Below are 23,739 nucleotides of genomic sequence, written 5' to 3'. Positions count from 1 at the left end.
ATTTCCATCCTATTTATTTCAATAATGGGAATTTAATTAAACCAATATTCTTAATTAAACCCTCAAATCTCTTTATTATAATGTTTTTTGTAAAATAAACAAAATAATAAATTAATAAATCGGTGGAGTCTCATTTGTCGCTCAACTACCTCTATACATTTAATTCTACACCTTTTTTTGGAGAAAATAATGTAATTCAATTATTTATTATTGTTTGCAAATTATTTTAAATACGCCAGCTTAGCTAACTTTTGACTCTACACCCAAAAAAAATATATCTATACATTAAAATTTTAATTATTAGGAAAATCAAAATTATTAATAGAAAAGTATATTTTTTTTTCTTTTTGATATTAATATATGGAGTGAAATAAATTTTAATTTTAGGTTTCTAAAAAAATAATTTAATTTTTTTTATAAAAAAAAGAACATAGACAACACCGCCACAATTCCAATGCCTCGTAATCCACATCAATTGTGTACACGTGGACCGTACATTAAAATAGTTCTCTGCACTCGGGTGTAGAGTTGTGCATCTAAAGAATCAATCCCCACCACTGGATATGTTCCTCAGAAACGAACGGTCTAGATTTCAGTCTTCGTATTGGCGTTGATTCTCTTTGAATAGACTATTTATACTCATTGGTGGGAATTTCATACGGAGTCGATGGTCCGAAATTCATTTGATCGTCTCCGTTTCTCCGATATCGCTCTGTAAAATTTTCCATCTCCGCCATGTCAAGGGCCGAGATGGACCAGCTGACCTCCGGAGCGAGCAATCGGATTATTCCGATTTTCAAAACTCTGAGGACTTCTCTCATTTTCATCCACACCTTCTTCCTCTCTCTGCTTCTCCTCTTCTGGCCTCGCCGCCGCCGTTCTCCGGCTGCGTCAACGCCTCCGGCTCAGTCCTCTGTCAAGAAGAGGCGATTGGTATGGCGGATGGAGGAGGAAGATACCCAGCGGCGGAGGGCGTTGGCTGAGGTCATTGAAATGAGCGTAAACATCGGAGACGGGGGGTTTCGTGGCCGTTGGAGTACCTCGTTGTTCTATGGCGTTAAGAGAAACGCGCTGTTTTGCCGCTCCTGGTTGCCGGAATCCGGTGGATTGAAGTAAGTGTTCTAGTTTGCTTTCTAATTTTAACTTGGTTAGAAATTTGTATTGGAGCCTTTTGGAAACTAGGATTAACTTTTCGTGTAGCTGAAACGTTCGTTGAATTGTTCGATGAAATTTTACCTAATTGCTATCTCATGAAGATACAGAATCAAAGGAATTGATTAGTTTTTTGAATTCCTGATTACTTTATATTATCCATTGGAAGGTTCCCTGTTTTCTCACGGCAAGTTGTATTGTGATGTTCTTTCAGGGGTATTTTGATCATCATCCATGGGCTTAACGAGCACAGGTGATCTTAAAGTTATTTCATATGAATATGTAGAACTATTTATTTATTGTGGATGGATTCTGCTGTCAGATTTGTTGTTTTTAATTCCCAATGGTTTTGTTTGGTGCTTGTTTGCAGTGGAAGATATGCTCATTTTGCCACTCGATTAACCTCTTGCAACTTTGGAGTTTATGCAATAGATTGGATAGGTAGCTAAGCTATGCATATCACCTCTCTCTGTGTCTCTCTCGTGGTGTTTTATGAAACTTTCTAGTTTCTGTTTAGATTTCTTCATAGTTTTCTTCTCTATATCATCAATTCTTTTAATTGATGGGTTGTAGTAATTGGGAAGGAAATGACATTACCGGAGGTTTAACAAGTAGAAATTAATATTAATTGATGAGAAAACGACGTTATAGAAGTTCAAATCAAAGCCCTTCTGTTTTAATATCATGTTGAATCACCATGAACACAAAAGCTTAAACTAAATGTTAATAGGATATCAATTGCTTTGTTGTTTATATATTCCTGACTATATTGACAACAAGTTTGTGCATGGCTAGACACCGCAACATTGTTGTCTTTGGTTTCTCTGACAATCTAACAAAAGTTTTCAATACTCTGTTTTTTTCCACATGAATATTGATGATTTTTGTTTTAGTTTGGATGATATCGGAAATTAGTCATTTTGGTGAAAGATTTTAATTGTGTTCTTGGCTGTTGTCTTGTGTTCTTATTGTAGGCCATGGTGGAAGTGATGGATTACATGGATTTGTTCCCTCTCTTGACCATGTTGTTGCTGATACTGTAAGTTCAATTTTCATTGATCTGCACAATAACTTAATCCGATGTGAAGTTTTATTTGATCGTTATTTCTAGAAGCTCAATTTATTCCTTTGATTTCTAATGTGCTTGTCATCCTGTTATAGTGAAACTATGTTTCCATCTTTTTGTCTTCATGCACATTAGAATAGACATTTACTATCAAATGATTTGACACTAAATTTTTTCATTTTGTGCAGAAATAAACGTTTAAACTTCATCTTAAAACACTATTATGGACTTGCGTGTTCGAAAACATCTTTAAAACAACGCAACGAAATACTAAATAAACATTAAAAGTAAAAACATCATATTCTAACTTAAGTCTAAGAAAATAAATACAACTACGTTATGCATGTGTTTTTGTTTCCATCTTTTTGTTTTCATGCACGTTATGATGACACTTTCCTTATGGGATTGAATTATTTGTTCAAGGAATTAGTTTAGATTTGGAAGGGAATGTTCATTGTTTTTCCATTCTGCAGGGGTCATTCTTAGAAAAGATTAAATCTGAGAACCCTGAAACACCATGCTTCCTCTTTGGACACTCCACGGGAGGGGCCGTTGTTTTGAAGGTCAATTAATTCAAAAAACATCCCTAACCCATCTGGCAAAGTGATATCCATTTTCAGTCTCCTTAACTACAATTTTATGCAGGCCGCTTTAAGCCCTCACATAGAGAAAATGGTGAAGGGAATTATACTGACTTCGCCTGCGTTGCGAGTTAAACCCGCCCATCCTATTGTCAAGGTAAGTATAATCCCGATTTCGGCCGATTGGCCGTCGAGAATACTGTGCAATTCTGGGTTATAAACACACTCATGTTGAACTACTTCCATAATGTAGGCTCTAGCTCCAATCTTTTCCATAGTGATTCCAAAGTTTCAGTTCAAAGGTGCAAATAAGAGAGGCATTCCAGTTTCAAGGGACCCTGCAGCACTCTTGGCAAAATACTCGGATCCATTAGTATACACCGGACCGATCAGAGTCCGAACAGGCCACGAGATCTTGCGGATTTCATCATACCTGATGCAAAACCTCCAGTCGGTCACCGTCCCCTTCTTCGTCCTCCACGGGACAGCCGACAAAGTCACGGATCCTGTAGCATCCCAGGATCTGTACAATGAGGCAGCTTCTGAGTTCAAAGACATAAAGCTGTATGAAGGGTTCTTGCATGACTTGCTGTTTGAGCCTGAGCGAGAGGAGATTGGTCAGGATATAATCAATTGGTTGATGAAAAGGCTAAATGCCAACAAAACTCTTGCAAAATGAAGAACACTTTCAGGGCCTTAGTTTATTGTGTTTGCTGTAGTGGCTACTAAATTTGTATATCTTATAGACTAACTTTACTTTTCATAATAATTAGGTCCTAATTAGTCCTTCATTCTCGACAGAAAGATTAAAATTTAGTCCTTAAGTTTTAAAATATTATATTTTTATTCATTAGTTATGAGTTTACTTTCGATTTAGTTATATATTTTACACTTTTGCCTCTAAGTATTATGTATCATAATTCACTCGTTCAAAATTTATACATATTTTTTTAAATTTAGTCTTTAATTTAAATCATATCAAAGTCAACTCTACATAATATTCCCCAAATAATTTGATTTTTTTAATTTTAAAAAAATCATAATCGAATATCAATTATTGAATGTACCAATATAAAAAAGAAACCTTCTGACCTTTAAAAGCCCAAACATTGAATTTTCTTGCACATGATTATTCCAAATTTCAACCATGAAAAAAAAAAAAAAAGAATAATTATTTAGAAGGAATATATATATTTATTTATTTATTTGTTAACAAGAAATATGATGATTTAATTTCAGACCTGCAACTGAGAAATCAAAGAGCATGGTTTCATTTGATAATTTGAAAAAAGTTCAGGGACTTTTCTGCAAATACCCTGCCATTTTGTTCACCATTTGCTGCAGAGAAAATTCAAGATACTTCACGAATTCCTCCAGCGGCCACCCTTCAATCGGATCCGCCTCAAACGACCACACCATCTTGCACCCGCCGCCGTCGTCTCCGCCGCCAGGCAGCAGCTTAATGGTGGCCACGTACGACTTGAATCCGATGTTGTTGTCCAGGATCTCGTAGGTGAGAATATGTTCGGTCGGATCAATCAATTTCAGCCTCTCGTGGGCCCACTTAATCGACGGTTCTGATGACGACGTCGTGTCGGTGGTGGCGCAGTACCGGATCAGACCCGGCTGCCCCTCTACACCTTCCACGTAATGACAAGTGTCCATCGGAAGCCATTTGTGGAGACTGCAGAAGTCATCGGCCAGCAGCGGCCAGATTTCGTGAGGCTTCCCGGCGGTTGTCTCGGCGGAGACTTCTCCTTCCCACTTCGACGGCGGCAGCAACTGTTCTTCCATGAGAGAGAAACAGAGAGAGACAGAGAGAGAGAAAAGCTTTTGGTCTGTTTTCTTTTCAAAGTTCCAAAGTCTTTGACTTTTATAACAGAGCAATTAAAAAAAACAATAAAAATTTATTAGTTAAAACTAAAAAAAACCAATTATTTATTTATTTTTTAAAAAATAAGTCATTAAAATATTCGCAAGGTGAAAGAATCGATGCGAAGTGCTTAACATTTATGAGCGTGTGAATTAAGCTAAGTTTTAACGCTACAATATTAATACGTTAAATAAATAAAAATATTTGGTAAAAATAAATTCAAAAATATTTTTTTATCGTTAGTCTTGAATTAATCCATTAATACTCTATTTAAATAAAAGGTTACATTAATAACCTTCCATTAAAAAAAATTAAAAAATAGTGTTTAAAAAATACCAATTAAATTACAAATTAATAAATAAATAAATAAATAATTTTTGGAGTTCTTCCCTGGCATCCATGCCCGCACGCATTTATGACAAATGTTGGGTCCAAATATAAGAATTTGTCTTCTCATTTTTAAATTTCCAATTACATTTAATAATAATTTGGGTATAAAATAAATAAATAAATAAATAAATTTCTCAATTTTAAATTTGTATTTTGTTAGGAGCCACTCGATTTTCTAGTAAAATTTAAATTAAAAAAATACACGATTTGAAAGTATATAAATTAAAATTAAAATATTTTATATTGTCTTTAAATATTTAAATAAATATAACTATGAATATTTAATTACTTTTTTATTAATTAAATGATGAAATTTAATTATCAATATTACTTTAATTAATCTTAATGTATAAATATTTAATAATTATTATTATGATTAATTTATTAAACTGTGTATTAAATAATATTAAATTAAATTGATGATTATATTATTAATTATCTAATCTTTATTTTAAATACATAAGTTATAATAGCAATACGAAGAATTAATAATAATAAAAATAAAAATAACTATTGGGTTTTGGATGAAAAAAAAGCTGTTATGGGCCAAACAAACCTCTGTTCTGCAGAAATGGACTGGACTTCTGTAGGCCCAGGCCCATTTTGTGTAATTTGAATTAAAACCGAACCGGAATTTATGTCTTGTTTATAAAAATTTCATTTTTTATTTTTTAAATTATATGTCACCTCCCATTTATTAAATATTCCGAAATAATACAATTTTAATAATAATATAATATGTACGAAATATATATATATATATATATATATATATATATTGAGCCAAATGTATTTAGTCATTATATTCCCCCAATTCACCCTATTTTATTAAATGCGTATAAAATAAACTTAGTTTTTGGATAATTCACTATCTATATTTTTAGAATATGATACTTATTTTAATAATTTTAATAAATAAGACAACTTCATTAAAATAAACGGTTTCAACTGCATAGCAAGGGTGGGGGAAGAAAGATTCCATTCTGTTGACTAATATATTGACTTACAAATGTGTTATTGTTTTTATTTTACTAGACCTTATTATATTTAAAATAAAGATTAAAAATAATATTCTCATTATATATATATCAAATAAAATTAATTAAATCAGACCAAGTAAATGAAACTATATAATTTTGTTAAAAATAATGAAACAATACAATAAATATGTCTATAAATAACTAGACAGGTAAGTAATAAAAAATAAGTAATAAAATTATACTAAAAAAACTAACAAATATTGATTAATTAATATATTGTCTCATCTCCAAATGCAATCTTATTTAACTAAATAATAATATTAATAATTAAAATTCCAATTTAGTTCTCACATTTATATTAATTTAATTAATGATTTTGTGACTAATAAATCGGTTATATATATATATTTATGAATTTTACTTTTATATTTAAAAATACGCGAATTCAAAAAAAAAAATTAAAACGTGCAATAATTAAATTTAAAATTTAGGGAATAAATTTGTAATTCGTTTAAATAATAATAAATAAATAAAAGAAAAGGGCTGCATAAACGAAGGCTAAGCTCTGTTTCTCTCTCTGTTTTGCTCTGTACTTGAAGATCACTGTACTCTTCCGTTCAGCGCTCCACAGATCTTCGCCTTCTCTGTCGGTCGGCTCTGGACTCTGATTTTTTCTACATTTTCTGTTCTCAGTTTCAAATTTGGGGTTTCCCATGGCCGTAGATGATTCCTGAGTCTTCTTCTCCGGCGAAGTTTGCCGTCCTTCATGGACCACCGGCTGTATGATACCTGAGCTCCGTAGCAAAGCACGCCGGAGCCGCCTATACGAAGACTCAGTCCCGATTGCCCGCCAAACACTCATTGAGTCAACTGTAAGAATACGCCACCGAGGGCAACTGGCAGAACGCGGCGGAGGGAAGAGTGTTAAGGAGGGGAAAGACGCGATCGTTGCCGATGGTGAGAGGGTTAGAGTGAACCCTGGAATCGGTATTGAAACGAGGCTGCGTGAGAGAAAACACGAAGTTGGGAAGGATAAAGACGTACTGAAGGTTGGTGGCAGAGCCATGGATGAGTTCGAAACCGGTGGACGGAACGGAGATAAGGGTCCTGTAGCCGAGGATGAAGGGACGGCTACTCCTCTTCCGGAGAAGGTGAAGCTCTTTAATTCTTGGATATGTGTTTGTTTTCTGATGTTTCTTGAATCGATGGCTTTGTGTTGATGGTTGAGAAAGGACAGGGAGGGATTGGTGAAGAAAATTGGGGCTTTAAATCTATCACCCTGTTCTTACGTGCTGATTTCTTTGATTTCTTCGGAAATGTATGAGTTATTAATGGGCAACCCCAAGTTTTTTCTGCTGGTCTTGTTACTTATGAACTTATGCAACTTTTAGAGATTGCTTTGTTTCAGATTGGAGCATAGTTATGGTCTGATACGCTTTCATCTATCTGGAGTTAAAACAATTGTTGGTAATCATTTCGAGAGTTTTTGTGAGATCCGGTTGGAGAGGGGAACGAAACATTTCTTATAAGGGTGTGGAAACCTCTCCCTAGCATACGTGTTTTAAAGCTCGAGGGGAAACCTAGAAGTGAAAGCCCAAAGAGAACTATATCTGCTAGCGGTTGGCTTGAGTTGTTACAAATGGTATCAGAGCTAGACATTGGGCGGTGTGCCGGCGAGGACGCTGACCCTCAAGGGGGTGGATTGTGAGATCCCACGAGGGTGTGGAAACCTCTCCCTAGCAGACAAGTTTTAAAACCTTGAGGGGAAGCCCAAAAGGGAAAGCCCAAAGAGGAGACAATATCTGCTAGCTGTGGGCTTGAGCGGTTACAGTTTCTCTATATTTGGTATCGTTTTCAGGTAGTGTTCTAGTTTCTACTTAAAATTCGCAGAGCTGCAAGTATTCGATTGTCAAAGACAAATTCTTTGCATGGAACTTATTGTTGCTCTACCTTTATCTTTTCATCTGTGATATTTTTATTACCCCATCTTTTAGTCTTTCTTTATTTTTCTTCAGAGAATTATTTCCTGTAATTTAATCGTTTATTAGCTCTTATTTGTCTCTATCTTGTTGATGAATCTTAATACTGCATTTAGCACATGATTATCTTCATTCAGATGTTTTTCTGCAATGATATAAAAGTGATACGATGCCTGCTGATATACTGCATTAGTTTTTCTTTTGGGACAGCAAGAGAGAAATATTATATCCAGGAGTATCACCTCATGAGTTTTATTCAACATTGCAGTCATGGCGTTTTTTGCTTCATTTTTCTTTTTCAAATGTTTTATCCTCTTTATGCAACAGGTTCAGGTTGGTGGTTCTCCGTTATATAAAGTTGAAAGAAAACTGGGAAAAGGAGGTTTTGGACAGGTGTTTGTGGGTCGACGCATGGGTCCCATGAGCTTGAATGAAAGATCTCCAGGAGCTGTGGAGGTATGGTATCCCTATTTGTAACGCTTACCGAATTCTTTGTTTACATTACCTACATTTCATATGATCTATCCATATTACAGGTGGCCTTAAAATTTGAACATAGAAGTAGTAAAGGGTGCAACTATGGACCTCCTTACGAGTGGCAGGTTTACAAGTAATGCTCTTCTCGGTCCTTGTGGATTATATTTTAGTCAAAAGGTTATTTATATTACGTGTTCTAATCACTTTTCTCTTGGTTCTTCAGCGTTTTAGGTGGTAACCATGGTGTGCCACGAGTTCATTACAAGGGTCGGCAAGGTGACTATTTTGTCATGGTATGCTTTGTTTCCTTTACGTTATTTACTTTCTGTTAAAGCCTTAAAGCACATCAGAGTTTTGCATAATTTTCTTCTGAGTTCAACAATTAGGGGGGTTGGTAGATTGATTACCATCGGTCTCTTTATCTACTGAGCTATGCTCGGATTAACCAAAGATTTGTACTATTATTTATATTTCGTTGTGAATAGCTATACTTTGGATATAGGTTATGGACATGCTTGGACCCAGTCTCTGGGATGTCTGGAATAACAATGCTCACACGTAAGTTTATATTATAATTTTATCATTTGTTTAAGGTTTTTCCACTATTTGTAATTTATTCGTGCTGATTTATCGCATGGTAATATGTCTAAATTTTTCTTCGAATCTCAGGATGTCTATTGAAATGGTAGCATGTATCGCAATTGAGGCAATCTCTATATTAGAGAAGATGCATTCTAGAGGGTGAGGCCTTTATTCTGTATTCCCTTGTTTGATATGGAGGGACAGTAATGTTGCATAGGGTCCTAGGATGCTGTAGCTGTAAAGGAACATGTTAAGTCTGTGTCGGATCTAGATACCTTTGCACAAAACATTATGCCAGCTATGATGAATGATTCTTGCATCTACTACGGCTAAGCTAGATATTTGTTACATAGTTAGCTCATTCACTGGCTTATGAATGATTTAGCAGTGTTCTTGTAATTATTTTTCTGCTCTTGAATGACTCTGTCAATGTCTCTGACAGGTATGTGCATGGTGACGTGAAGCCTGAAAACTTTCTGCTCGGTCCTCCAGGAACCCCAGAAGAGAAAAAGTTGTTTCTTGTAGATCTTGGTTTAGGTATCTCATTTTTTTTTATTAACCGTTTCCATCTCATGGAACGTTATTTTGTTTACATATGAAATACACCTTACCGTCTCATTGGTCCATCTTATAGCAACCAAGTGGCGAGATAGTTCGACTGGTCAACATGTTGAGTATGATCAACGGCCTGACATTTTCCGGTACGAAAGCTGTATATATGATGAGATATTTGTATATTTATATAACATTTAGGCTCTTAAACAACTCCATCTTACTTCTATATTCAGAGGAACAGTTCGGTATGCTAGTGTGCATGCACATCTTGGCAGAACTGCTAGTCGAAGAGATGACTTGGAATCGCTTGCTTACACTCTTGTTTTTCTTATTCGTGGTCGGCTGCCTTGGCAAGGATATCAGGTTTACGTTTTTTTTCGGGGCTGATGGATGTTAACTCTTTGTGTAAATATGATAGATTTGTTCTGAACTCGGAGTATATATTTTCTCCAGGGCGAAAATAAAGGATTCCTTGTGTCCAAGAAGAAGATGGCTACATCCTCTGAAACGTTGTGCTGTTTTTGCCCTCAGCCTTTTAGACAGTTTGTCGAGTATGTTGTAAATTTGAAATTTGATGAAGAGCCAAACTATGCAAGATATATCTCCCTCTTTGATGGGATTGTCGGTCCGAATCCCGATATCCATCCAATAAACACAGATGGTGCTCAGAAAGTACTCACTTGTTCCCTTGATTACATCTTTCTGTTGACTGCCCATTGCACTTTTTGATTGTAAACTTTGCACTTGAGTATTATCTAAAACATCATTTGTTATGTGAAGCTTATATTTCAGGTTGGGCATAAGAGAGGAAGGCTATCCATGGAGGACGAAGACGATGAACAACTGAAGAAGAAGGTTAGAATGGGGATGCCTGCAACTCAATGGATTAGTGTTTATAACGCCCGTAGACCAATGAAACAAAGGTTTGCACTCGACTCTAAAGATGAAGCTCAATTTCATCATAAGGTTACTAATTAACTTGGCCCGATGTAGATATCACTATAATGTTGCTGATATGAGGCTCTCTCAGCACATCGAGAAAGGGAATGAAGATGGCTTATTTATTAGTTGTGTTGCTTCATGTTCGAACCTTTGGGGCCTTATTATGGACGCTGGAACTGGATTTACTGCTCAAGTTTATGAACTCTCACCATGCTTTCTTCACAAGGTTGTTTTTTCCCCATGAAGATAACAATTATCTTGGATACTCTGCATGTTGTATTACATCTAAATGTTTGTTTTTCATTTTGGCCCATGGATTCTGAAGACTGCTTTATTTCGTATCAACAGAGTTCGCGGTCTTGTTAGTTAAATGGGTAATAATGTTCGTTTGTTCATTTAGGAGTGGATCGTGGAACAGTGGGAAAAAAACTATTACATAAGTGCAATAGCAGGAGCTAACAATGGGAGCTCATTGGTAGTAATGTCCAAAGGTTCGTCTTAATTCAACATATTCCAAATGGCTAGAAGAAAACGCAGTCGTATTGTGTGTGTATGTGTTGCTTCTTATACTTATAATTTAATGCAGGGACTCAGTACCTCCAGCAATCCTATAAAGTCAGCGATTCATTTCCCTTCAAGTGGATACTTAAGAAATGGAGGGAGGGATTTTACGTTACTGCCATGGCTACTGCCGGGAGTAGATGGGCTATTGTCATGTCACGTGGTGCAGGATTTTCGGACCAGGTATTAAGCTAATTGGTTTTACTAAACTTGTTCTATTAAAACCAATTTGACTTCGATTTTGACTTTTGATCACTTAACAGGTTGTGGAACTAGATTTCCTGTATCCTAGCGAAGGTATTCATCGCAGGTGGGATGGTGGTTACCGCATCACGTCAACTGCAGCAACTTTGGACCAGGCTGCGTTTGTTCTGAGTGTGCCAAGGCGAAAGCCCGCTGATGAAACTCAAGAAACACTCCGAACATCTGCCTTTCCTAGTACACATGTCAAGGTTAGTCGTGCAAACGCACATTACTTTATATCTTTGTTTAGCATTGTTAAATTTCTGAAAGTCTTGGTTTCTGGTGTTTATGCAGGAGAAATGGGCAAAGAACCTTTATATTGCATCTATTTGCTATGGCCGAACCGTTTCATGAAACACCCCTAAGCCGATACCACTTAGAGCCTGAAATTTTTAACAGACGGTGCTCTTCTCTGGTGGATACGACGGGGGAAAATGGAGTTGATGTAGCTAAACTGTTCATTAACGTCGCCACCGTACTACATCAGATACAGGCACCTATGCTCTGGCTTTCATTCATGTTATTCAAGTATGAGCTAAGTTTAGATCTTTCATGTCTCTGGGGTTTGGGCATTTTTACCAATTTGTTAAAGGTTTTGTATAGTCTTGAGCACTAGTTCTTGGTTGAAGGCATGTCCACAGCATAGGTCATCTTTTCGGGGCGTTGGGGAATGTGCCATTATAGATATCGAGCATCAGTGGGCTATGGGTATTCATATCCATCTTGCTTGTACTTAGATCCATATCTCCCACCTTTTTGGAACTGAGGATATTCTACGTGACATTTTTAGTCAATTTTTATCAATATAATCATTAGTTATTTTTACTTTTACCCTTTAATTCTCAATTCCATTTTAGAGACAAATGTTCTATAGTTTTTTTTCCCTGACATGTCACTATGTAGGATTATAAAGTTTCCTTCCCCCTGCAGTAGATTACAAGATTTCTCATGAAGCCAGAGGTTCTGTAGCTGAACATAGTCGAGGCACGAATTGTGGCTACGTTCGGGTGTTCTGGAGGCTGAATGTGCCATTTTGCTAATGGACTTGTTGGTCAGATTCAGCCACCATCTTTTAGCAGCTAGTTCGCCTCTTATATCTTGTCGATTTGGTAATGGCAGCCCACTATTACCATTCTCTTCTTGTGTTTGGCCTAGCGTTCGAGTCAAAAAATTGCGGGACTCCATCGTTCATCGAGAATGAATAATGGCTGCCTTCTGGTTTCCAAGTGCCATCAAGCAGTTTCATGCAGTTCTTTGAGCGAAGTGTTTTGGTGTTGTGTGGTAAGGGAAATCTTTCCGTTTTAAATATTTGTTCATATGGACTTTGTGGTTTGACTATGTTCATGTTTCCATTATCAACTACAAGTATCTGAATCTTTAATTTTTCTTTACTTAATCTGTTTCCATTATCAACTGCAGGTGTTTGAATCTTTGATTAGCACTTCCACAATCTATATGTATAATTGCTGACGCCTCTCGGATGCCTAGCCACATACACCGTGCATGACAGGGTTTTAAGCTTGAAGGTACGTTAACGTTTTGCTCGGATGCTTTAACTTCATTTTCGTGCTTAGTTTGTCATCTGGGTAATGGATCCTGACATTCGAGTAATTGGTTTCCCTGATAGTTGCGATTATGATATTTGTTAATATCTTGTTTATTATGTTAGAAATCCGACTCTCTACCATAATATGATATTGTCCACTTTGAGCCTAAGCTCTCATGATTTTACTTTTGGTTTCCTCGAAAGGCCTCATATCAATGGAGATGTATTCCGTACTTATAAATGAGTTTAACCCTTTAATTAGCTGATGTGGGACTCCTCTCCCAACCATCCTCCTCTTGAACAAAGTACACCCTTTGTTCGACACTTTTGACTACACCTTCGAGGCTCTAGCCAATGTGTAACTCCTCTCCCAACAATCCTCCTTCGAACAAAGTACACCATTTGTTCCACACTTGAGTCACTTTTGACTACACCTTCGAGGCTCTAACCGATGTGGGACTCCTCTCCCAACAATCCTCAACAATTCTCCTCCGAGCAAAGTACACCCTTTGTTCGACACTTGAGTCACTTTTGAGTACACCTTCGAAGCTCTAGCCGATGTGTGACTCCTCTCCCAACAATCCTCAACATATTATTTATGGGGTTTGATTTTTTTTTTACCGATGAAGATTGATGGTTACTGCATAATATCTTGATTACTGCTGTCTGTAGTATGTCATGGCATTTTCTTCTTTAAACACTAATGGCTGCATTTCAAGATCGGTCTTTCGACATACGAAGATAAAAAGGCCTTCGAAAACAAGCATTAAAGTTAAGAACTTTTAAATTCGAAAGCTGGGTAATCATAAACATATAAAACCCATGTGTGCCTTTTCGTTTTGCACGAAAAATAAGCACCCTTTCTGATATTTGAAATGAATATGATACAATCTTGATCGTCGAGCTTCATTTGCCTCGGCCCGTAAGAGTTTCGTTTCCCCCCAGTTTCCAGTTTTGATCTTTACATTGTTTGTATAGAACTTTGATGATCATTATGAACTGTTTCAAGACTTTTGAATGAAGAAAAAAGGTGCCTTTATTAGGTGGAGAGTGTATGTATTTCATGGGGGTTTTTGGCCATTACGTGCCTTGCGGCCTTCTTTCGAATTCTCCGCCTTACAAAACAATCCCTCTCTTTCCCTTCAAACTACACAAAGAATTTTCGTACCTGAAATGTGTTTTTGTGTGTATATATGTATGTGTACTAACTGTTTATAACCCATATTCATTGCTTTTCCTTCCAGAATTCTCATGGAGTCCGTTGCCTCTACTTCGTCGTCCCCACCGGACGGTCCCCGTCTTCACCTTCATCGGTTCAAGCCCTCCCAAGCTGTGGCTGACCGGATTATTCGAGCTCTCCACCATCACCTCCACCTCCTTTACCGCTCCAATTCTAACTTCTTTGTGTTGGGAGCCACAGGCAATGTTTACATCGTGACTCTATCCTCCACCCCCTCGTGTACTTGTCCCGATCGTATTACCCCATGCAAACACATACTATTTATCTACATTCGAGCCTTGGGCTTGTCGCTTGACGACGTATGTCTTCGGAGGAGAACACTTCGACCTTGCCAGTTGAATCGTTTGCTTGCTGCACCTATAATGTTAGAATCACTTGCAGAGATTGGCATACGTAGAATATTTCATCAACAATTCTTTCAGGTAAAAGAAAGAGGTTCTTCTGCAAATGTTGTGGAAGAAGGGACTGCATGTCCTGTTTGTTTGGATGATATGAAGAAGAACGACCGTGTTGTAGCTTGTTCGACGTGTCGAAATCTTGTTCATGAAGATTGTTTCTCAAGGTGGAAACGAAGCAAGGGAAGGAGAAGTGTTAGTTGCGTAGTGTGTAGGGCACGGTGGAAAGAGACGACAGATCAACAAAAGTATTTGAATTTGTCTGCCTATGTCAACGAACACGACGTAGTTGACAACAATCTCTAGACCAGTCAAACGAACATTTTAAGATCCTTCGAAATACGATGGTAGTGTAAAATCGTCCTCAACTACTTCAACTTCTAAATTGATGTTAAATTAAATCATCATGCTTAGCATAGCATTATAAAAGATTATTAAGAATAAATGATAGGGAAATTTATAGCAAGCTTAGAAGAATAAGATCTAAATTATTTTTATTGTTAGTTCGAGTTAGTTTGATTGATCTCGGTAAAATAGTAACAACCCTCGAGTCTTAGGATATTTAATAATTATTTTTAAATAATGATTTTAATAAAATACAGTTTCTTTGAAGTTGTCTCGAAGGAAAGAATCAGTTTGAAAAAACATCTCATATCATATCGATACCTTTATTATTCTTTTTCCATATAGGTTCTCCCATGCTTTATTCACTCAAGAACATTCCCCAACTGGTTTACAATAAATATCAAAACTAAAGAAGCAAGCTAAGTCATTATGGGTCTGAATCACCAAATTTTTTGGGTCCTGTTCAAGTTGCTTCTGGGGCTGCTCATACCGTTATAGGTGCACATCATTGATGGTCATGGCGACGAAGGAAGAAGCCGGGTTCTTGGAAATGGTAAGGTTGTCGATTGTTTTATCCTTCTCGATCGTGTTGTGGCCTTCCCTTAACCAGGATTTGGGAACTGAAACCAAAAGCGAGGAAGAAGATGAAGACAAGATAATGAAGAAAAGCATCCATGATTTTGAAGGAGTTTTTTCGATCATTAATGTCTAAAATACCCGAACTCAATACTAATATATCTATCAATGTGAGCATGATTTTTTCTTTAGTTCAATGTGTAAAGGTGGAGATTCATATGTTAGATAATTTAGTCTATGATATATGCATAAACTAGTTGGCTTGGCCTTGCTTTCCCGGAGGGCTGAGGATGACGTCCGGGACTGCTTCCTGGCTGCAGTTATCCGTCACCATTAGTACATTTATGATGGTACGGTTCCTCGTTAACATGTTTGGGGACTAATTACTTATGAACTGCATGGCCATCTCATGGCCTCCTCAGTTGCTTATACTGTTGAACCTTTCACTATTTGTCCCGGAGCTTAGGGAAGTACCAACCAAAGTGTAACCTTGCATGAGGGGAATAGTTCATGGGACATGACGACCACCTATGCATGTGTTACATTAATGGGTTGTTCCCTTAGTGAGTGGTCAGTTATTTGTACTCTTAAGAACTCTGCCTATGAATGGCTCGTGTATAGGACAATATAATATCAATGATAGAGATTGAATTCCATGGAGGAACTTGGATTAACAATGGTTGACCAAAATGATTTCGTGAGATCCCACATCGATTGAAGAGAGGAATGAGTGTCAGCGAGAACGCTGGGCCCTGAAGAGGGTGAATTGAGAGATCTCACATCGATTGGACAGGTGAACGACAACGATTAGCGAGAGGAATGAGTGCCAACGAGGATGCTAGGCCCCGAAGGAGGGTGGGTTGTGAGATCCCATATCGGTTAGGGAGAGATTGGAAACCTTTTCCTAGCGTTTTAAAAGCCTTTAGGAAAGTCCGAAAGAGAACATCTAAAAAAGACAATATCTGCTGAGGGTGGATTTGAGCTGTTACAAATGGTATCAGGGCTAGATATCGGGCGATGTGTCAACGAGGACGTTGAGTCCTGAAGGGGGATGGACATTGGGCGGTGTGCCAACGAGGACACTGAGCCTCGAAGGGCGTGGATCGTGAGATCCCACATCAGTTGAAGAGAAAAACGAAGCATCTTTTTATAAGGGTAAGGAAACCTCTCCCCTACCTTGAGAGGAAACCCAAAAGAAAAAGCTCAAATAATACAATATCTACTTACGATCCATTTGAATTCATCCGTTTTTATTCTGGCAAACAATTGACTCAAACCGATTCTCATTTGCACTCCTAGTGTGCTATAAGATGTACATGTGGAAAATATTACATGGCTAAAAAATAGGTGCTATACATAATACACACTGATACCAGAATAGCGTTAGTAAATAACAAATAGAATACACAGCCGACAATGATTCTATCTCCTATGACATCATTGTAATGATAACAAAATGAAAAAATAAAAATGAATTAAGGGATGGATGACCAAAGGCCCCTACCTAACAGGGACCTTCCTGAGGTTATTATGCTTAGTGGAAGGAAAGCCTTATAGACAAAAAGCAGCACTAAAAATGATGATGGAGCAATTGAATTGTGAATAAATATCAACCAACCTTCTCACGAAGCTTCAGCAGTCCCCTCCAGAAAGCCAAACAGCAGCACGAGATGGTACTGTTCTCTAAGAATGCTTTCCCTGTGCAATGTTCTTCATAAGGCTCCTGCAGAAGGGTTACCATTTCTGTCATTCATCTGGCTATTACAACTTCTTAGGCAAATTGTAAGTTTTCTTGAGGAACTTCGAAGCAGCGTCGTCGTTCCGGTAGCACAGAACACGAAGAAGAGTGTTTGGTTCAGTTGGATTCCATTGCCCAGAAGTAGGAGGTAATGGAAGCCTAGATTTTGCAGAAGATCCATATGTCTCTACTGTCACACGTTTGTAACGCTCTATGATACTCTCTGTGTCAGTTTGCATAAGAGGAAGGATGCCTCTCAATGTGGTAGCGAACTTATCAATCAACTCTAATGGCATACCCTCCCCATTTGCCCAGAATAAATCTTTGAGTAATTTGAAATCGTCCTCAATTATTCGGGAGTCGTGCTGGGAAAAGGCACGCAGAGGGCCTCCAGCAAGCAAAACCAGTAAGAATCCATCAAAAGAAGCTTTCATTATGTCAGTAACAATCCTTGTTCTAACTCTTTCATGAACAGTGTCAGAAATGATGAGCAAGTGGCGCTCAAGCTCATTAAGGAAAGGCTCAATCCTAGAAGATGAGGGCTCCCCTACATAAAGACCATCCCATAAAACGTGACTTAAATCGTGGAAAATGACTTTGTAAGCAACTGTCTCACTAAGTTGCTGAACTCCTTCCACACAAGCAGCAGGTGAGAGTTCAAACTTCTTCCCCAAACCATTAGAAAAATCTTCTGCATGAGCAGATTCAGAATTCCTTAGATGAGTGATTATTCTTTTCTCCACACCCTCCAACTCACCACGAATTTGATGGAATGTGTTTATACGAACACAGATATGAGGCATCCCAAACGAATTGTCCCCATTTAATGTTGCAACTTGGGCATTTTTCCTCTGAGAATTTGGTAATTTTTCTTTCTTCTTCCCAAAGCCTTGGAACTTTGATCCAATGGTACATCTCGTCAATGCTGGCAAAGTTGGAATATATGTATTTCGCGATCCTGTGGATCCAGAAAAATAGAGAAGATTAAAACACAGATAATATCAACTTACAGCAATAAATTAATGTTTGGAGAAGATACCACAGCCAGATCTTGCTTTCGTTATATAATACTGAAGACATCTATCAAGGCCAGCCACCAAATCAGGAAGTAGAACAGGATGCATAGGTATCGGCAGCTGAAAGTATGCATCCAATATTTCATCTATTATTCGCAGGACCTCCACAGCAGATGGTGCAAATCCTTGATTTTCTTTTGGATTCCAAGCCTTCAATCATGGGGATGAATCAAAGTCACTTGGTCAATATGAATGATATGACAGAATTTATTTTTAATCAAGAACCATAGAAGAATTCAATATAAAGGATAAAGACTAAAATTTGTTGCACTTGGAACCCACTTTTAGTAACCAGTCGATAACCATGAAAGCAATTACTGATGCAAGCCATGTCAAACAATCATTGATGGATGCATGTTCGATTGCTAAATGCTTATATGAGAATTAAGAGGCATCTTAAAAATAAGAAATTGGTGCCTCTTTTATTTGCATTCACAAATCAGAAAACCAGTTCCATTATTGTAACGGCCCAAGCCCACCGCTAGCAGATATTGTCCTCTTTGGGTTTTCCCTTTCGAACTTCCCCTCAAGGTTTTTAAAATGCATCTGTTAGGGATAAGTTTCCACACCCTTATAAAGGGTATTTTGTTCTCGTCCTCAACCGATGTGGGATATCACAATCCACCCTCCTTCAGGGCCCAACGTCCTTGTTGGCACTCGTTCCTTTCTCCAATCGATATGGGACCCCTACCAAATTCACCCCCTTCGAGGCCCAACATCTTTACTGGCACACCGTCTCGTGTCTACTCCCCTTCAGGGAACAGCCTCATCGTTGGCACATCACCCGGTGTCTGACTCTGATACCATTTGTAACGGCCCAAGTTCACCGCTAGCAGATATTGTCCTCTTTGGGCTTTTCCTTTCGGGATTCCTCTCAAGGTTTTTAAAACGCGTCTGCTAGGGAGAGGTTTCCACACCCTTATAAAGGGTGTTTCGTTCTCCTCCCCAACCGATGTGGGATATCACAATTATCATTTTAATTACACCTACTGCTAGACTGTGAAGATCAATAAAAATGAAAATAGTAAGCACCAAAGTAGTTATATAGATTTGAGAACAGCTAGCTATTGACATATCATAAGCAAGTAGATCATAAAATAGAGTACAGAGGGGAGATAAAGCTAATAGAACTAGGTATGCCAATAAGTCCTTGGACCATGATGTCAACATGCTATTTATTTCATAAAGTACCTTAGCCAGGGAAAATAACAACATACTACAGAAACACATGAAGATTATAGCACACACCTCTTGTTGTACATTTTGGTCCACCAATTCCTTCATTCTGTCCAATCTTGTTTTCATCCATGATTTAACAAGATCGGCAATTGCAGAATCAGCCTCATAAGGTGGCATCTCGCGAATTATTGCCTTGCCACCATCATCGCTGTCCACTGAATCTCCAACTGCTATTTGCACAAGATCTTTCTCCAACTTATCAGCAGCTCTAAGCACTTGTACAGCATCTGGTGTTAACTCCCCAATACCCGAGATGAATTGTTTCAATTCATTTCCATAACATGCATGAAGAGTAGCTACAGCCACTCCTGCAGCAAATGGATGCCAGTTTCTCAGTATGGGACTGAAAACCTCCTTCTCATTTACTGCAAGATCACCAACGTCCTTTGCAAGAATGGCTAGGAGAGGAAGAGAATTTGGTCGACTTTTTGATGCTCTCCTACTTGAATCTGCCTTTTCCATTTTCTACTTTATACAAAAAAAAGCTAGAAGTCAAGTAATAAACTTTACTGCGAGAAAGTTTACCATAATCAAGGATACCGAAGAATTCTGAGAGATATACTAAATCTTAAATAGACACAATCAGCATTTTCAAAAGCACAGGGGAGCCCTTAGGGCGTAATGATCATAGCATGAGGTGAGGAAATTGTGAGATTTGGTAAGATAAGACACGATATAACATTGGATGCCAGTATAAAGTACGATGTATCTCATCACTTATAACTTAAAAGGGAATGTTGGAGCAGGTATAACATAGGTATAACTTGCCTGAGCAAAAGCAGTACGCAGTGATGATCTAATGTAAGTGTCAATCCTGCTGCGTGCAACATCGACCTCGCCTTTCCTCCTCCGGCGATACTCATTTGATACATCTTCAACTAAAATTTTTGCTGCTGATACCCCCAAAGATACAATACCTTGCATGGTATCAATATTTCCAGAATCGAACGTATCATGATAAGCAAGTAGCCTCTTCTCTGCCCAACCCAGAATTGAGCTCAATGTAGAACTCAAAACCTTGGCATAGTCAGAATCGTTTGAGGTCTTAGCATCTTTAGCAACTTCTGTTAGCTGACCTTCAGCACCATAAAGCAAATCCAGTTCAGATTGGCCAGTAGCAACAAATCGGTGAAATAAAACCCATGTAAAACAAAGATTATGCAACATTTGGTTCAATCCAAGAATTCCCCAAGTCTTCTTAATATGCTCCATGAGCTCATCAATTTCTTCAATGAAAGACGTATCATCTCGTGCATCAAAACAGGCCTCGAGCAGCATCTCATAAAGTCGGAGATTCAGTGGCATCCCATCTGCCCAATGGCATACTTCGTTTAGTGATCCATCCAATGATCTGGAAGCAAGAGACATAACAGCACTACGAAGAACTTGCATAGACTCATTATTTTTCCCAGTTTCAATTGGCCTATCTAACGCTGTATGAATTATTTGTTTTAGCCGCTGTCCTGTAGCATTTGACTTGTCGACGGGTATTTTAGGATGCAAAAGAAGTCCGGCTTCTAAAACTTTCATGGTCCTCTTTTGCCAAGCTTCATATTCTTGATGATCTGTAAAATCTGAAGCCTTGAGCTGCTGCAATAACTCTAGAGGAACTACAACTGATTCGATTCTTCTTCCAACCTGTACAATTGAAGAAAATATAGAGCAGAAAAAGACAAAAATTATGTACGCATTCAAATGGAACACATGAGGTTCCCAATTGGATGAATATACTGTTTTCACTTAATGCAAGAGCGAAACCATGCAAATTCACAAATTTCAAGGTAATCTAGCAACCATGATCCGGATTTTTAGTTACATTTTCACATGGTATGTGTAAACCATCATCATCGTCATCAGTCATGCTGAATCATATTTTAGCACGACGCACAAGATCATTGCAAGAACTTCAACGAATTCAACATCATAATCACAGAGTAACGAGTAAAAAAGGAACAAGAAAAAGATCGGGAAGATGATGGCTTCCACCAATACCAATAATACCTTACGTCCACCAATAAAATGGATAAGATAATAAAAACTTTTTAAGAATTTCGTATGAAATTATAATTTAAAAAAAAAAATGACAAGAACCTGGCCAGCAGAAATTCTAAGGAGCGCTCTCCGGACTCTTGAATCGACAGTCTCAGAAACCCCCATTTGGATCCTCATCAACTCACCCACAGTCAACGGGCGCTTAGACTTTCCCTGGCCGGAGCCAGAGCCGGAGCCAGGACTCTTCTTGGAGCCAGAACCGGGAGATTTGAGGCCGAATGCCTTCTTAACCTTGGAGGCGGCGGTGGAAGTGAGAGATCGCTGCAATCCAGGGGAGCTCGGGGAATGGTGATGATTGGGAGAGTCTGCGTGTGAATTGGCCGAAGATACGGACGTGAGATGCTTGCCGGAAGAGGTTCGACAGGCGGCGACAAAGATCTCGAAAGCAGTGAGGCGGAGATCGGCATCGGAGAGTTGAGAATCGAGTTGGCCAAGTGGAGAAGGAAGATCGGGAGCCGCAATGACAGGGCGGACGGACGTTATAGACGGCGGCGGAGGAGTGGACTCTCTCTTGGAATGGCCCAGAGTGAGGTCTCTGAACAGGTGAGCCATGGAGGAGAGAGAAAAAAAAAGGAGAGAGAAAGAGTGCGCGTCGAGAGTGGAGAAAGATGGTCTAATAAGTAAAATAGCGGTATCAATTTTCCATTTTTTATTTTTTTTCTTTTAATATTGAAATAATAATCATTTTCATTATTTATTTCATCATCGAACAATAATAAATAATACGGCTTTTAACTTTTTTTTTTCTTCTTCTTCATATTTTGAGATGTAAATTTACCAAAATGCATATATGGAATATTTTTAAATTATTGTTGTATTTACATATTGTTACGTAAAGTTTATGTTTTTATTTGTTTATTTTGCAAGTAATTTTTTATTAGCTCTTAGATTAAGCTTGAGTCACCCTCCTTAGCCGAGTCGAAAGTCCTAAATGCTGAGTTGTTCAAAGTTTGATCGAATTTTGAGCTAGATAGACTTAGGGAAAGAAATCGAAAATGAAAGTAAATCAAGGTTGGATTGAGCCTTGAGTTACCAGCTGTAGTGGTTGGCTTAGTGGCGAAAGCCCCAAATGCCGAGTTGCCCAAAGTTCGGTTGAATCTTGAGCTAGATCAAACTTAGACAAAAGAAGTCCAAAATAAAAGTGAATCGATGCTCGATTGAGCCTTGAGCCACCAGCCCTAATGGTTGACTTGCATCGAAAGCCGAATCGACCTAACCCATGAAACAATTGGGTCATGACATGCATTGGGCATGTCCCATTTTGCAACATGGTTGGCTCAACCTCAACCTCGACTTTGCTCGAGTTGTACGTTTGGCCTAGTTTTCATCAGTTTTTTAATATTGTTGTCTCTAAACTGGTTCAATTTCGATTATGCCCTTTGGTCCAAAAGTACTAGTATCATAACCGTATCTTCAAACTCGACATGTTCCAACATCCCTCTAACGTATTTTCCAAAATTACCCCTGAATTGTATTGCAATTATACTATATTAATAATATATAAACATGATTAAACATATACTAACATATTATCTCGAGTTTTTTTAATTACAATGTGATTTAATATGATATAAGAGCAAAATTTAACGTTCCTATTTTTTTTTTTTTAACGTTCCTATTTTAGTATTTAAACTTCGAAATTTATGTTTATTTGATCGTTTTCAAAAGTATTTAATTGGTCCCTGATCATTTACTTTTGTTTTTAATTGGTTCCTAATCTTTTAATTTTTTGATTAATTAAGTTATTGATAATTTGTAGATCAAATATTACCGATAATTTTAAAGATATAAAAATACAACGACAGAAATTTTATAATACTACATAAATACCAACCAGTATAGAGTCACGATATTTTATATATATATATAATAAAATACGTGGGATTTGTGTTTCAATAGAAATAGAATAATAATAATTTTGAAAATGAGAAAAAGAAAATAATAATTAAAATAAATAAATAAATAAATAAAGCAAAAGGTTTGTGCGAGTTTGGCTCATTTTGTCGGCAAATCCCAATTACAAGCAACCATCATTTTCATTTATTTCGGTGCTTCAAATTGAAGCTTTCATACTTTCATTAAACCATCATTTTCATTTTAATTACCATAAAAATCCACGTCATCCTCACAAGACTATAAAAAAAAATTATT

General features: G+C 37.5%; 5 protein-coding genes across 9 annotated transcripts; 3 read left to right on the top strand and 2 right to left on the bottom strand.

Moving 5' to 3' along the window:
• Nucleotides 1-664: 664 nt before the first annotated feature.
• Nucleotides 665-3,615, top strand: LOC111491775 (monoacylglycerol lipase-like). Its single transcript, XM_023140809.1, has 7 exons — nt 665-1,112; nt 1,367-1,405; nt 1,523-1,593; nt 2,127-2,191; nt 2,692-2,781; nt 2,864-2,956; nt 3,053-3,615. Exons 1-7 carry the CDS (start codon nt 736-738, stop codon nt 3,476-3,478), a joined length of 1,161 nt encoding a protein of 386 aa, XP_022996577.1. The 5' UTR covers nt 665-735; the 3' UTR covers nt 3,479-3,615.
• Nucleotides 3,616-3,952: 337 nt separating this feature from the next.
• Nucleotides 3,953-4,646, bottom strand: LOC111491885 (lachrymatory-factor synthase-like). Its single transcript, XM_023140962.1, has one exon. It carries the CDS (start codon nt 4,591-4,593, stop codon nt 4,093-4,095), a length of 501 nt encoding a protein of 166 aa, XP_022996730.1. The 5' UTR covers nt 4,594-4,646; the 3' UTR covers nt 3,953-4,092.
• A 1,940-nt stretch (nt 4,647-6,586) lies between these two features.
• LOC111492521 (casein kinase 1-like protein HD16) lies at nt 6,587-12,904 on the top strand. 5 transcript variants are annotated; one of them, XR_002719881.1, is made up of 19 exons: nt 6,587-7,193; nt 8,349-8,477; nt 8,558-8,631; nt 8,722-8,791; nt 9,001-9,056; nt 9,168-9,239; nt 9,523-9,617; nt 9,715-9,781; nt 9,869-9,998; nt 10,089-10,307; nt 10,416-10,558; nt 10,629-10,803; nt 10,978-11,068; nt 11,164-11,321; nt 11,402-11,590; nt 11,676-11,909; nt 12,312-12,432; nt 12,537-12,662; nt 12,801-12,904. XR_002719881.1 is itself a non-coding variant. In XM_023141887.1 (16 exons), the coding sequence occupies exons 1-16, from the start codon at nt 6,825-6,827 to the stop codon at nt 11,733-11,735; spliced, it is 2,097 nt and encodes a 698-aa protein (XP_022997655.1). In that variant the 5' UTR covers nt 6,587-6,824; the 3' UTR covers nt 11,736-12,212. The 5 variants fall into 5 exon arrangements, 1 of the variants encoding a protein (XP_022997655.1); XR_002719879.1 differs by having other exon boundaries at nt 12,315-12,662; XR_002719878.1 differs by having other exon boundaries at nt 12,312-12,662.
• Nucleotides 12,905-14,178: 1,274 nt separating this feature from the next.
• On the top strand, nt 14,179-15,619 carry LOC111492417. The gene is made up of 2 exons (XM_023141756.1): nt 14,179-14,729; nt 15,406-15,619. Exons 1-2 carry the CDS (start codon nt 14,179-14,181, stop codon nt 15,617-15,619), a joined length of 765 nt encoding a protein of 254 aa, XP_022997524.1.
• Nucleotides 15,620-16,749: 1,130 nt separating this feature from the next.
• On the bottom strand, nt 16,750-22,140 carry LOC111492517. The gene is made up of 5 exons (XM_023141884.1): nt 21,628-22,140; nt 20,305-21,174; nt 19,546-20,001; nt 18,261-18,447; nt 16,750-18,179 (listed from the first exon to the last, which is right to left on the bottom strand). Exons 1-5 carry the CDS (start codon nt 22,138-22,140, stop codon nt 17,245-17,247), a joined length of 2,961 nt encoding a protein of 986 aa, XP_022997652.1. The 3' UTR covers nt 16,750-17,244.
• Nucleotides 22,141-23,739: the final 1,599 nt, after the last annotated feature.

The sequence above is a fragment of the Cucurbita maxima genome, unplaced genomic scaffold (genome assembly GCF_002738345.1).
Source record: "Cucurbita maxima cultivar Rimu unplaced genomic scaffold, Cmax_1.0 Cma_Scf00017, whole genome shotgun sequence".
Lineage (NCBI taxonomy): Eukaryota > Viridiplantae > Streptophyta > Magnoliopsida > Cucurbitales > Cucurbitaceae > Cucurbita > Cucurbita maxima.
This window is presented reverse-complemented; position numbering and strand designations above follow the sequence as displayed.

Coding starts and splice junctions, on each gene's coding strand:
- LOC111491775 (XM_023140809.1), top strand. CDS start 736: ATGTCAAGGGCCGAGATGGACCAGCTGACCTCCGGAGCGAGCAATCGG. Junction 1,594..2,126: donor TTATGCAATAGATTGGATAG/GTAGCTAAGCTA, acceptor TTCTTATTGTAG/GCCATGGTGGAAGTGATGGA. Junction 2,192..2,691: donor ACCATGTTGTTGCTGATACT/GTAAGTTCAATT, acceptor TCCATTCTGCAG/GGGTCATTCTTAGAAAAGAT.
- LOC111491885 (XM_023140962.1), bottom strand. CDS start 4,593: ATGGAAGAACAGTTGCTGCCGCCGTCGAAGTGGGAAGGAGAAGTCTCC.
- LOC111492521 (XM_023141887.1), top strand. CDS start 6,825: ATGATACCTGAGCTCCGTAGCAAAGCACGCCGGAGCCGCCTATACGAA. Junction 10,804..10,977: donor CACCATGCTTTCTTCACAAG/GTTGTTTTTTCC, acceptor TTGTTCATTTAG/GAGTGGATCGTGGAACAGTG. Junction 11,069..11,163: donor ATTGGTAGTAATGTCCAAAG/GTTCGTCTTAAT, acceptor AATTTAATGCAG/GGACTCAGTACCTCCAGCAA.
- LOC111492417 (XM_023141756.1), top strand. CDS start 14,179: ATGGAGTCCGTTGCCTCTACTTCGTCGTCCCCACCGGACGGTCCCCGT. Junction 14,730..15,405: donor CATGAAGATTGTTTCTCAAG/GTGGAAACGAAG, acceptor ATACCGTTATAG/GTGCACATCATTGATGGTCA.
- LOC111492517 (XM_023141884.1), bottom strand. CDS start 22,140: ATGGCTCACCTGTTCAGAGACCTCACTCTGGGCCATTCCAAGAGAGAG. Junction 21,175..21,627: donor TTAGAATTTCTGCTGGCCAG/GTTCTTGTCATT, acceptor TCAATTGTACAG/GTTGGAAGAAGAATCGAATC. Junction 18,180..18,260: donor GAAAGCAAGATCTGGCTGTG/GTATCTTCTCCA, acceptor CTGGATCCACAG/GATCGCGAAATACATATATT.